The sequence below is a fragment of the Macrobrachium nipponense genome, chromosome 35 (assembly GCF_015104395.2).
Source record: "Macrobrachium nipponense isolate FS-2020 chromosome 35, ASM1510439v2, whole genome shotgun sequence".
Lineage (NCBI taxonomy): Eukaryota > Metazoa > Arthropoda > Malacostraca > Decapoda > Palaemonidae > Macrobrachium > Macrobrachium nipponense.
In genome coordinates, this window is record NC_061096.1 from 46,863,442 (window position 1) to 46,877,589 (window position 14,148).

Consider the following 14,148-nt stretch of genomic DNA (forward strand, 5'->3'; position numbering starts at 1 on the left):
GTATATTCTACATTTTTGGCAGGCTGTTTACCAATGAATGTTTCTATGTATCTTTGTGGCTGTTTGTCTTCCTTTTAATGCAGTCTCTCTCTCTCTCTCTCTCTCTCTCTCTCTCTCTCTCTCTCATCCAGTTTATTTATTGTTCCTCTTTGGTAAGCTTTCTCCTTATGTATCTTTCTATGTATTGTTGTGACTGTAGGTCTATTATTTTTCCTCTGGCAGGCTGTATACCTATGCATAATCCCAAGTATTAGTGTGGCTGATTGTTAAACTGTCCATTTTCCTAAGTATCCACGAAAAATATATAATACCTTTAATGATGTATAGTATGTCTGAATATTTATCTGAATATATTTATCCATGTGGCTATTAATTAATGTTCTAAATCAGATAAATAACGAAAATGATACTGAGAAAAATTCTTGCCTGTTGAAATAAACCGGATGAGTGATTGAAACTTATGACCTAGAATCGAGAACCTTCCTTTTTTAATAAAAAAATGTTTTTGTGTATATTTGCAGTCCATTCATTCGTGGGTTAAAAACCCCAGAAAAGTAATTGAATTTCCAAAATGCCAGATGGGTGTGAATTCAATCATTCTCTTTCTGTCAACGGTTTGAGGTTCGACAAATTAATTCCAGTTAATTGCTTCCTAAGAAGTCTGACCTGACCAGTCATCAGTCATCAATAACACCTGGATTGGACGATTGACACTTTTTCCAGGTGTACCTGAGTAATGAGAGAGCTTCGAATGACATGTAATGACGTGTAATTTATGAGCCAATTTATCATTTCAATGGTGAATAGTCATTTGTCACGACGCAGCCGAGAAATTTGTATAAAAGAACCTACCAGTCCCTTGTCAAATCATTCTGGGACGGGACCAGTTGACGAAACCTAAACAGGCAGAAGAAGTCGAGGTTTAGCCCAGTTCAACAGACTGATAGTCGTCAGAGTCATCACCAGAAAGGGAGGAAGAAGATGAGTCCAAGAATCTTTAGAACTGGAGCACCTTTGGTCCTCTTGATGAGTCTGTTGGTGACACCCTCTCTTGCCCACGTCATTTTGGAAGTAAGTGAAACATAATTTGGAGTTTCTGTGAGGTAAGGAAGGCTAGGTGCTGTATGGAAAAGCTGGAGAATCTGGTGAAGGAAGGATGAATTAGTCTAGATTTAATAAAGACAAAGAAACCTAATAATTCGTCAGAAGGAATAGCTGATGTTTACTCTAATATGATGGCAGTACTGACGTTCTCCAAGGTGACTAGAGGACATGTTGATATTGGCTGTTGTAAGAGAGACATTAATCTTAACTATGGGTCAGTCAGGAAGGTATTAAATGTTTAAAAAATTTATCATAACCTTTTTGAAAAAAGGTATCGTCAAATTTTACTGTTTGAGGGTCGAAGTTAATGAGGTATTTTGAATGACTGTAGCTTTAAAACAAAGATTTTTATTAACTTCCCAAGGGTTATATATTATCTGACATAAAATATTTTTTATCTGCATGACTAAATATATTTTCTGACTTTTGAAAACAAAGATTTGATTTACTTAGACATGAATATTCTTTCTGGTTTTTTGATTCCAATCTTCCATCACAGCCTCGTGGTGCCAAAAATGGAACTGGAGTCCAGCCGAAAGGTAAGGTATTCAGCAACATCTTGACAGTCAATGATATTAAGTGATGATAACTTTGTGTAAACGTCTGTGATAACGATAACTGTTACTTTTTAATTCCTTTAAAAATTCTTATTAAATATAAAATCACAAGCCTGTAAGCTTTCAAAATATCAAGTTTTGTAGTCTACAATTACTTAGAAAATTCGTATTAGATATAAAATCACGATCCTGTAAGTTATCAAAAACTTACTTTTCTAATCTGTGTAAGAAATAATTTATTTATATAATTCTGATACGGTTGACAGAATCTGCATTCATAAAAACAATGCAATATTTTAATGCTCATTCACACACACACACACACACGTTTACACAGACACAAACTCGCACACACAAGCACCCATTAAATGTTCATTCACACACACACAAACATGCACACATAAGCACCCATAAAATGTTTATTCACACACACACAAGCACATACAAGCACCCATTAAATGTTCATTCACACACACAAATACACACACACAAACCTTTACATTTTCATTCACACACATACATACACACGCATCCATGAAATATTCATTCACACACACATGCACACACACACACACGCACACACACATACACACACACACACACACACAAAACTGGCGTTTCTTCAGGAAAAGAGCAACATATAAACTCTCAAGGTCCTAGAATTTTAAAAGAATCACGTATTATCTAATTATGAGAATTTTCAAGTGTCTAGAATTTACGAAACAGTTGATTAGACAGTCACACATTCTTTGGCAACCTAAAATTGACCTAACCCTTTGACCCGACCTCCTTCGTGACCAAGTGACCGCCTGCGATGCAGCTGATCAAGTCCCCATGGGGACTGTGACCGAATTGGTGCCAGGGGAAACAGTCTGCATTGATTCCCCGGGGTTTCCCGCATATTACCCAAACAACTTCGACAACTACTGGGGATTTAAGGTAAGACGATTGCAAGGCGTAATAGTTGATGTAGTAAGATTTATAGAGAGGGGGATTAATCCCATTTATATAATAGCAGTAGGATTTATGAAGGTAAATCCTTACTCATAGAGAGGGGTTAATATCATTCATGTAGTAAGATTTATGAACGCAAATCCTCGCTCATAGAGAAAGATTAATTCCATTTATGTAGTGATATTTATGGAGACTTATGAAAGTAAATCCCCAATCATAGAGAGCGATTGATCATATTTATGTGGTATATTTATGGAGACTTGTGAAGGTAAACCCTCACTCATGGAGTGGGATTAATCCGATTTATGTAATAAGATTTATGAAGTTAGATCCCCATCCACAGAGAGGGAATAATCCCATTTTTGCAATAATATGAAGGTAAATAAATTCCTTTTCACAGAGTGGGCTTAGTCCCATTTATGTCGTGAGATTTATGGAGACTTACGTAGCTAAATCTCACTCATGGAGAGGGAATAATCCCATTTACGTAATCCCGCGTATGCAGTAGGATTCATAGGGATTTATGAAGGTAAATCCCTTTTCACAGAGATGGATAAATCCCACTTACCTAGTATGATTTTGATTTTCCTTTATTTTCGACAGAGGACGGATCCAAACAGCAAGCTGTCAATCACCTGCATGCCAGTAGCCATTGAAGGAAGTCCTGACTGCATGAATGACCGCTTGGTCATTAGTCACGCCTGTGAATGGGGAAGGTAGGATTTAGAAAAAGTCCTTCACGTGCACGCATGCATGCAATCACGCAATCATATACGCACGCAATGAGAGCGATAGTTACAGAGATAGGTCGATAGGCTTGCTTACAAATAATAATAATAATAATAATAATAATAATAATAATAATAATAATAATAATAATAATAATAATAATAATAAAAACACATAGCAAGCGAATGTCCGGCACTTGCACAGAACCAGCACAAAAAGAGGCATGATTCAGTAGCAAAAGCCCTCCACTGCTGGACACCATACACAAGCATGAAGATCAAGGCACCATACGTACTACGGACGCCCTGCAGCCCCTCCTCTTGGCCGAGGCCCTCACGGAACGCGGTGATTACAAAAGTGATGTGATCGACAGGCGCCTGAGGGAAGCTGCCAAAGAACTCCGAGCGAAAGAGGATGTCACCGTCCGTCGGGCCGATAAAACCGCTGCGTTTGTACTCATCCGCACTGAAGAATACCACCACAAGTTGGATGAGATACTGGCAGACAGCAGCAAATTCCAGAGAATCACCAAGAACCCGGTAGATGACATTAACGTGAGGCTAATATAGATTATTGAGACTGTCAATGCAGCTTCCAATGCCCTTCACTTGCTGCCGATCGTAGGGGACTACGACCTTGGCTACATATACGGGAACGTTAAAACCCATAAACCAGGGAACCCGTTACGCCCCATTATTAGCCAAATTCACGCTCCTACATACCAGCTTGCGAAGAAATTGAATACTATTTTGACTCCTTATGTTCCAGATGACCACAGTTTGAAGTCATCTGCCGAGTTTTTAGAAGCACTGAAACGACAACCCCCCGGAGGAGTTATTGCATCGATGGACGTGGAGTCCTCTTCACGAACGTCCCCGTGGATGAAACAATTCAGATAATCCTGGATCGTGTATATAGAGACGACTCCACGCCCCCATTAAACATCCCTGAGCATGCCCATCCGAAAAACTCCTTGAAATTTGTACAAAAAAGGCCCCTTTCTCCACCCACAGAGGACATATGTACACACAGAAAGACGGAGTAGCGATGGGTTCTCCCCTCGGAGTACTTTTCGCGAACTTCTACATGGGTGCTGTGGAACGTCGGGTATTCGCCAACATCGGAGAAGCCGTCTATGTACGTCCGGTATATTGACGACACTTTCATCAGCGCCAGCACGGTGGAAGAAATAGAGCGCCTGCGACAAGCCTTCCACGACCACAGCAGACTCAACTTCACCATCGAACATTGCCGTGACCGTCGCCTCCCCTTCCTTGACGTCCTCGTCGGGCAACAAGAGGAGCGCTTCGTAACACAGGTGTATACGAAAACCCACACGAACCTGGGCATGTGCCTGAACGGCGAGAGCGAGTGTCCAGAGAGATACAAGCGCACTGCGATCAGCGCCTTCATCAGGAGAGCTCTCTCACACTGCTCTTCGTGGAAGGACACGCACACTGAATTAGAACGTGTTGCCCAAGTTTTAATTAACAACGGGTATTCCAACCGGGACATCACTAAATGCATTCGCAGAAACATCGATAAGTGGTATCAGCAGGAGCCTCGTCCGCCCGCTTGAAGACGTCACTCTCTTTTACAAGGGAGTATTTCCAAGAAATACAAAGAGGACGAGCAGCCCTTCGTACCATCATAGAAAGGAACGTCTCCCCCACGGACCCTGCGAAAAAGTGAAACTAATAATTTACTACAAGAGCAAGAAGACCAGTGGCCTGATTATGAAAAACAATCCAGCCCCCGTGTTGCAGGACCTCTCAAGAAAACTAACGTTGTCTACCAGTACAAATGCCCTGTCCGGGAATGCCACCCCGGCAGCTTACATTGGTATGACGACTATGCGATTTTCGAAGAGGATATCCTGCCACGCTCAGGAAGGCGCCATCCATAATCATGCCAAAAACGCCCACAATACCAGGATAATTAGGAATGACATTATTCCTAATATCAGAATTATCGATAAGGCAGCAGACCACCGTCGCCTCCGCCTCTTGGAGGCCCTACACATCGGGAAGGAGAGACCCAGCCTCAACACCACCCAAGAGACTTCACTCCTCCCGACGGTGGCACGAAGGGCGCCGCCCGCCAGCACCATAGAGCCGATCGAACGGGCCAATCAGGTGCCCCCGTCTATCGCATAATGACCTTCCCAATACTACGCTCCCAGTCTCCAGCGTCCGCACGAGAAGAGCAGTGCGAGCTTCCACCTCTGCAAGACGGCTGACTCAGGGACTTAATCCTCTGTTCAGCCAATGAAAATGCAGCGCCCATCAGACAGAGCACCTGGGACACAATAAATACCGCCGAACGACCCCATTTCAATCAGTTCAAGCTCACCTTTCCTTGAAAATGAAACCGATGATACGGTTGGAAACGTTGAATTCCGTTACACCTTAGACTAAGATTTGTTAACCACTTTTGTTATCATATCAATAAATTATTATTTTAGAAAACATTTCTTTCACCGAGATATGAACATCGGCCAGCTATTAGCAAATATCAGCCCTGATGAGAAGAGAATAATAAGAAGAATTGAAAAGACCATATATAAAATCAATTCCACTGATGCTGCCATCATTTTTAACAAAACATGTTTGAGAGAGGGTCTCCTACCTTCATATTATTATTATTATTATTATTATTATTATTATTATTATTATTATTATTATAATAATAATAAGAAAAGTGATGGACTCCTAAAAAATAATAATCTATTAGGCACATAAACATACGCACTGAGAGAGAGAGAGAGAGAGAGAGAGAGAGAGAGAGAGAGAGAGAGAGAGAGAGAGAGAGAAAATGATATTCGACCTAAATAGAAATGTTAGAATTATTGCTCAGCATTTATTGTGTTTAAGTGACATGGTAGAATTTATGGAATGACGTCTTTGTGATATATTCCAGACACACACATAAAAACACACATACGCACACGCACACATACACACACACAACTATGCAGCATTCCTAAAAAAAAGGGTGATTTATCACATAAAGATTGTTGATTTGGAAATACACTTATCATCAAGAACCCTGGAAGCATTTCCAGACCGCTTCAAATTCCATACGCACACACACACGCATACAAATGCACACACAAAACTATATAACATTCCTAAAACAAGGGCGATTTACACATAAAAATTGCTTATTTGGGAATACACCTATCTTTCAAGAACACTGAAGACATTCCCTAACCACTAAAAGCTGGCAAAAATGACGCTATCCATTGGCATTTCGTAATTATTCATTCATTTATCCATTTTTCCTTATACATTTAGATACTGTGGTGCCAACCGCCCATCCGCTATCACTGCCTGCTCCAACTGGCTCAACGTGAGGTTCCAGACCAACGGTTATGAACAAAAAATGGGTTTCAAGTGTCTGGTCTCAGCCTCAGATGGTAAGTTTTCAACCTGTGTTCATCAGATGTTAGCGTTATAGTAGATTCACATCAACCGTGTATTTGATGTCTAGGCCTGTCCCTTACGACGCTCCTGATTGGCTGTTGATAAACCAATCACAGGGCTGGAAACTCTGTCTCTCTCGAGAGTTCACATGGGTAGGATCTATGTTCCATCTCTCTTGAGGGATACGCCTTTCAAAAGTATCCCTCAGGAGATGAGGAACATAGATCCTGCCTATGTGAACTCTCTCGAGAGACTGAGAGTTTCCACCCCTGTGATTGGCTTATCAACAGCCAGTCAGGAGTGTCGTAAGGGACAGGCCTAGACATCAAATGCACGGTTGATGTGAATCTACTATAGTAGTAATGTTGCTTTTCAGTGTCTGAGATTATTATAATTTATATATTTCTGTTAACGTTATCATTTGTTGTCAGGTCACTGTTAAATGAATTTTCATGTTTACTTGCGTTATTAACCAAATGCTGTTAGATGTTTACTGGAATTTCCCCCTTTTCACCTATGATTAATAATCGTTATCAACAACTGTTATCTATTATCAATAACCATTATCAACAACCATTACCTATGATTAATGACCATTATCAATAACCATTACCTGTTATTGATAACCATGATCAATAATCATTGCCTGTTATCAATAACCATTGTTCTTTTAATGTTCCAGTGACGACTACAACAACTGCCACAACCACAACGCCTACTACAACAACTACAACCACCAAGCCCTACAACTACTTCTACCACAACGACCACCACACCAATCCAACCCACTACTTCACACAACTTCAAACGGCTACAAACCACAACACGCCCTACGACAACTACAACAACTACCAAACCTACAACTACAACCGCTACAACCACACCTACAACAACTACAACATCGATTTCAACTTCTACAACTACAATGAATCCTAATTTGATCTTATGTGGTAAGCAGACAAGGAAAAATTAAAGTTTGTCATTAACATGTTGATGAAATGTAATGAGCATGTCACAAACAAACACATCAGCAACTTGCCATATACACGTCACAGACAGGTTGACAACAAATCAACAACCATAAGGGGAGAACAAACTTTACACAAATACTGGACAATTGTACAAAGTCCTGATTATGATACCAATAAATTGTCGTGAATTAAATTCAGCCCTGGCAACTTGCTTTTGACGGTGTGTGGGAAAAAGTTTGCCAACAAATGTTTTAAGGACATGTTTCTGTTTGCCTAGCTAAAACATCTGAGGTTAATTTAAAATCTCATTTTAACAGTGAATGCGGGAATAAACAAACACTGCCAACAATTTTAGGTGTTCAGTTGAACTTGTATTCAACAAAATGTTTGTGGAGATGTATATTTGCTTAAATTGTAACATGCATGTGTTTATGTTGACAACTTAGCACATACATGTCATAAACGTGTTGAATACAAGTCAACTAAACACCTCCGAATACTGTGGCAGAGTTTGTTATTCCGCATTCATAACTCGAAACGAAGAAACATTTTTAAGACACGTCTCTTTGTTTCAAGTTAAACAATTTAAGTAATCCATCATTATGTCACAGAATGTGGGAATACCAAACGCTGCCAGAATTGTAGGAGGTGGGTCGCAGTAGACGCCACGAACCGCTACCCTTGGCTCGTGGGCACTGGTCCTGATGTGGGTGGAGATGACAACAAACCTTTCTGTGGGGAAGGAACCATTGTCAAACAACGAGTGGATTGTCACCAGCAGATCATTGCGTTAAAGGGTAAAGTTCCCCCCCCTGGATCCCTTTCTTGTTTGATTGGAATATTAAATGTTGTCCACAACATTTCAAATTAATTTCTTGGAACCAGGGATGGAAAGTCTGAAGGACCTGGGAATTTATAATTGCTCGGCTGGTTTAGATTAAGCAAGGCTTATATACTATAGTAGATTCACATCAACCATGCATTTTCGATGTCTAGGGCCAGCCCACCCTTACGGGAGCTTCCTGATTGGCTGTTGAATAGGCCAAATCACAGGTGGGCTGGTAAACTCTCAGTCTACTCTCGAGAGGTTCACATGGGTGAGGATCTATGTCTCACTTCTCCTGAGGGATACGTCTTTCAGGAGAGGTGAACATACATCCTACCTAAGTGAAATCTTCGAGAGACTGAGAGTTTCCAGCCCTGTGACTGGCTAATCAACAGCCAATCAGGAGGGTCGTAAGGGACTAGCCTAGACATCAAATGCACGGTTGATGTGAACCTACTATAGTACAGGTTCTTTCAGTAAGGCTGATAGTTGGCTTAAACTCAAGGGTATGCAGAGGCCTTTGTGGACCTCTTTTGGAGTTCTTTGTCACTAACATTTGTGTAATTTGGTCGATGGTTAAAGATAGTGAAATGTATTCATAGTTCAGTCTACCTTATCACTGAGTGCCACTATTAGCTATGATCTTGTGAAACATTAAAAAGAAACAAGAAGAATTACTGTTTTCATGCTTTTAGATTCTTCTAGTTCTATTTTCCTTTGGAAGGTTTGAAAAAAATCAACATCAAATTCATTCAAAATTTAGATTCTCGCATAACGATCTATTATTCTCCTGCAGGATGACAGAGGATCAGCCTGCAAGTCCTTACTTGGAACATTGTGGGACTGGGGCCAACGGAATCCACACGGGACTGTCAAGAGAACGGTTGACAAAGTTATATGCATCCAAGCTACAATGCACAAAACAGTGGAGTGAACAAGGAATAATTGAACTCTGATCAATTTTCATTTAAGTGAATGTACTTGTATCATGCTGTGATTTAGATACTTTGACCCGAAAATCATGCTAGTTAAGTAACTCACATTTCACCAGTATGGAGGATATATGCAGTTAAATATTGCAAGTACGTATATCATAAAGAATAGCCGAGTTAAGATACCTTGGGTCGAAAATCATGTTAGTTAAGTAACTCACTTCTCACCAGTATGGAACCTATATACAATTAAACACTGCACGTACGTACCGAGAATAGGTAATTCTATCCTTAGTTGAGGGTTGTTGTTTAATATGAGCCTTATTCAGGATTTGTAATGATGTAGAACTCATTTCATTATATTTTCTTTAGCACATGTTATACGGAAGGATGCACATTCTGAACTCCAAACCTCACCTTTTTAGACTGATAGGTCTTAGGAAAAAAATATAGGTAACTCACTGCTTCTAATCCAATGTCAAGAACGTTCATATGAAATACATTAAATTCCAGCACTTACTCCTAGTAACACTTCATTAGTAGTAACCAAAAATTCTATAAATTCCAGTGCTTCCTTTTAAATTCTACATTTTAGAGCCTGAAACCAACTTTTCCTTTTGCTTTCGACAGTACAACAACGACATCGCCCTTCTGCACTTGTCAACCCCGATCAGCTTCACCAATTTCCCGGGAATCAAGCCAATCTGTCTCTCCAAGCACGGCAGACTATGCTGGAAAAAAGACGCGTCGCACTGGCTGGGGTGTGACTCTCTGGTCAGTTTCTATACGGGAGTTAGACTCTGCGGTTTTGTCTAGATTATAAGATGAAAGAATCTACAGGTTTTGAATTGTTTACTATAATTTCATTACAGTAGACTGCTGGTGGTCAGAACTTAAAAGCTATATTGGATTTGGCTAATGTTTCCATATCATCTGCACCATTCTTGTTTAGAAGTTGGGTAAACAGGATAACCCCCAGTCGATCATTTCAAGATACAGCATATTTTGTTTTCATAAACTGACTTGTTGAAAAATAAGACTCCAAATTTCACTCAGAATTTTTGTATCGTGTGGTATTATACCACATATAACCAGCTAGATGATTGAACTAGTGAGAATCAATGAAATACAATCTTTCACGTAACCGAGATGAAAAATAACTCTCCAAATTTCACTCAGAATTTTTGTTTCGTGTGGTATTATACCACATATAACCAGCTAGATGATTGAACCAGTGAGAATCAATGAAATACAATCTTTCACGTAACCAAGATGATTAATATTTTTCTCCTCCACTTTGCTAGGTGGTACTCAGCCAAACATAGTCAGGGAGGTGACTGTGCCAATAACAACCCAGGCTGCCTGTGAGGCTGCTTATGGTACCGCTGTCACTCAGAACATGATCTGTGCAGGACTCAAAGCCGGGGGCAAGGATTCTTGCCAGGTAATAAGAGCAATGGAGATCTTACTATTTCTCTCCTGTTAGGTATAGCTTGGACATTTAAATATATTTTTCCACACATTTCTAAACTGTAATACTGTTCAGAATAGCAAGTGAAAACTTTATTTTCCTAAGAATGTTCTGAAATGTCTGCTACTTTTTTCTCTGATGTGTTCAGTATTTCTGTCAGGTAGTTCTTCTCATTATTTGTGTATGATTTATACAAGTCTTGATTTTCTTTGATAGAACTTCTACCAAAAATATGCAGATTCAAAGGTATGGCGTCACATGTCTGTGTTTGAGAACAATTCTTGATTTTTTCCATTCTTTCACGTGCTATTTACCATAGTTGTTCTGAGTACACTTCCTGCAACTTTCAATGCCTCTTCATTTCGCAAGAATAATTCCATCGCAAGAGGTATTAATCTCTCCTGAATCTCTGCGAATTCTGCTCTGTACAGGGAGACAGTGGAGGTCCCCTGACAGTCCCTAAATGGTACTTGGGAAACATTACCTGGCTGTTGTCAGCTGGGGTGACGGATGTGCTGCTCCGGACAAATATGGAGTCTATACCGACGTCCCAAGTAAGCCGTTAGGTCTTGGTGATAATGTAAAGCAAATACATCGTTCGTGCGAGTTTGGAAACGCTTGTGTTACTGAGTTCTTGTGTGTGTGTTTGTGTATTTATAACTGGCAATCAAATGATAGAACTGAATTTCAGCTCTTCAAAGGATTCTAACTCATATCCGCTGAGTTTCAAGCACACACCTTTACCCATACCATATCAAATGAGAAAGTGATGATAACGTCAAATGAATATGAGCATACTCACACATCCATATATGCTGTGTAATTACAGCCGTATGTTTTCCTTTGCAGATTACGTCAGCTGGATTACCCAGAATGCAGACCTCTGGCAAATATCTTTCCTAGTTAAAGAAAGAGAAGAAAAGTTTGGTTATCGGTCCACTTTGCTTGTGACATTCTCTGGTTCCTGGATGAATAAATCTTGATGGAAAGCATTAAACTTTGTCTATTATTTTTACCTGCTTTCATTACATTGGACTGGTATCATTTGTTTGTCAGATAACTAAAACCACAAGGATAAGGTGCTTATTTATCAAAACTTATAAGTCCACAAAAGTCTTGAGAGGTTTTTTCATTCTTTGATTATTAGAGGAAAATATAATTTTTTTTTAATTCTTTTGTACAGCTAACATTGCTAACATTTCACTGAACACTGACATAACCTAATTTAACTCGACTGAACAATTTCTTCCTAAACCGTATTCGACCTAAATGATGACTCCAACCTAACTGTTATTATTATAACTCAGAGGGTGAACCCTATTCATATGGTAGAAGCTCACAGGGGCCATTGACTTGAAATTCAAACTTCAAAAGAAGATGATGGTGTTCATTTATTTAAAGTAACAGAATGTGATGGGAAATAAAGGAAGAAAGGATCAATTATTGGAAGAAAAGTGAAACAATGAGTAAATAAATAAGTAAAAAATGTAAGTCAATTATAAAATACAAGAACTGATTCTGCGTAGTAAAGCAGTACATCTTCGCTTTGGGCAACATTTTCGAGTTTTCCAACGTATGACAATATTTTGATTTGCTTTTCTAAAAGAGGCCGTTTTCTAATTCTCCCTGCGAGATTATTGATCACACTCCCTCCTCTTTTTCTCTCCCCCAACCCCCCCACACCCGCTTCCTGCCCATCAACACTCAGAAATTGATGTCAGAAAGGACCCAAAGCTATTTTTCATACCCCTCAGCAACCAATGAGATCCAAAAGGATTGATTTATAATGCGCTGGAGTTTCCACAATAGGCGGTTCCAGTTTCCAGACTCCTCGTCATCATTTTTCCAGGGCGAGTTTCCAGGTTTCAAGACCGAAGTGTATAAGTTCATGTATGAATAAGTGTGTGAGTGTGTACGTTCATCAGTTAGGAAAATAAATATAAATAGTATTTATTCATATTCTCATTCTGTTCAGAAATATGTATTTGTTGAATATATCATGACGATAAACAGTATATTCGCTTCTTTGTAAGTAATTGTGTTCCTTCATCATTGTGTTAATTTCTAGCAATAATTATTATACATGAATAAGAGAGGCTAAATTTTCGCTTAAATACTTTTGCGGTAAGTTGTGAAACATTGATAAATAAGTATTGTGAAAGGGATTAACATTTAGATATTGAAATTTGTTGTTGTTGCAATTCTGCAAGAATATAACTTTTTAAAAAGCACAATACTGCTTGATTGCATGTCTTTTTTCAACACCATAACTTGAAAAGCAATAGCAAATAGACATGCTGTATAACAGAAGCAGCTTCGTGATAAAGCAAAAGAAAAAAAAAAACTACAAATCTAAAAAAGATATTTGTTTAGCTGTAGACAACGGCCTAAGCAAGTGATTCCTGAAGGACAGAAGTTATGTGACAAACAAGAGGACAAAAGTAACATTATATATCTCGAGCCAGAATGCGTAGTCACTGAAAATGCCACAAAAACTGTGTCACTTCCCTTGTGGACTTACTCACCTCATATTCTATATTACATTTTTAACCCCATGACAGAATTTTTACGAAAAGGAGCAAAATAAAAGCAGTGTTACAACTTATAGCTCCCACACCAGAACACACGCAATTCATTTCATCATGTATACGCAATTTGAGGAACCTTAAAAGTAAATCATTCCAGCCCGTCAGAGTCATAGCGGGATTAATCTAGCTTTTCACTCTCGCCCGGTCACGGAGTGAAAAATTAGCCTGTGCCTTTTCTGACAACAGTGTCACCCGGATCAAGTAAAGAGCGAGGGGAAATTCACACAGCAGGCTGGCCATTGTATAATACGGACGAGAGAAGACTTGTGAGGGGGAACTATATATATATATATATATATATATATATATATATATATATATAATATATATATATATATATAGATATATATATATATATATTTATATTATATATATATATATATATATATATATATATATATATATATAATATATACGTGTGTGTACGTTCCTACCTTCCTCCTCCATCTCCAACATTCCTTCCCCGGGGGTTCCCCCAACCCTGCAACAGCCCCTCTTCCCGTAATGTTAACAGTAATGCAAGTTTTTTGGTCAGAATATTTCTCATATAATCTTCAAAAGCTTAAATAACCTCTAGAAGTGACCAACATT

General features: G+C 39.1%; 1 protein-coding gene across 1 annotated transcript; it reads left to right on the top strand.

Annotated features, from left to right (window-relative positions):
- The first annotated feature begins 875 nt into the window (after positions 1-875).
- On the top strand, positions 876-7,705 carry LOC135208328 (cubilin-like). Its single transcript, XM_064240432.1, has 6 exons — positions 876-1,071; positions 1,604-1,643; positions 2,464-2,600; positions 3,219-3,331; positions 6,641-6,762; positions 7,452-7,705. Exons 1-6 carry the CDS (start codon positions 982-984, stop codon positions 7,703-7,705), a joined length of 756 nt encoding a protein of 251 aa, XP_064096502.1. The 5' UTR covers positions 876-981.
- Positions 7,706-14,148: the final 6,443 nt, after the last annotated feature.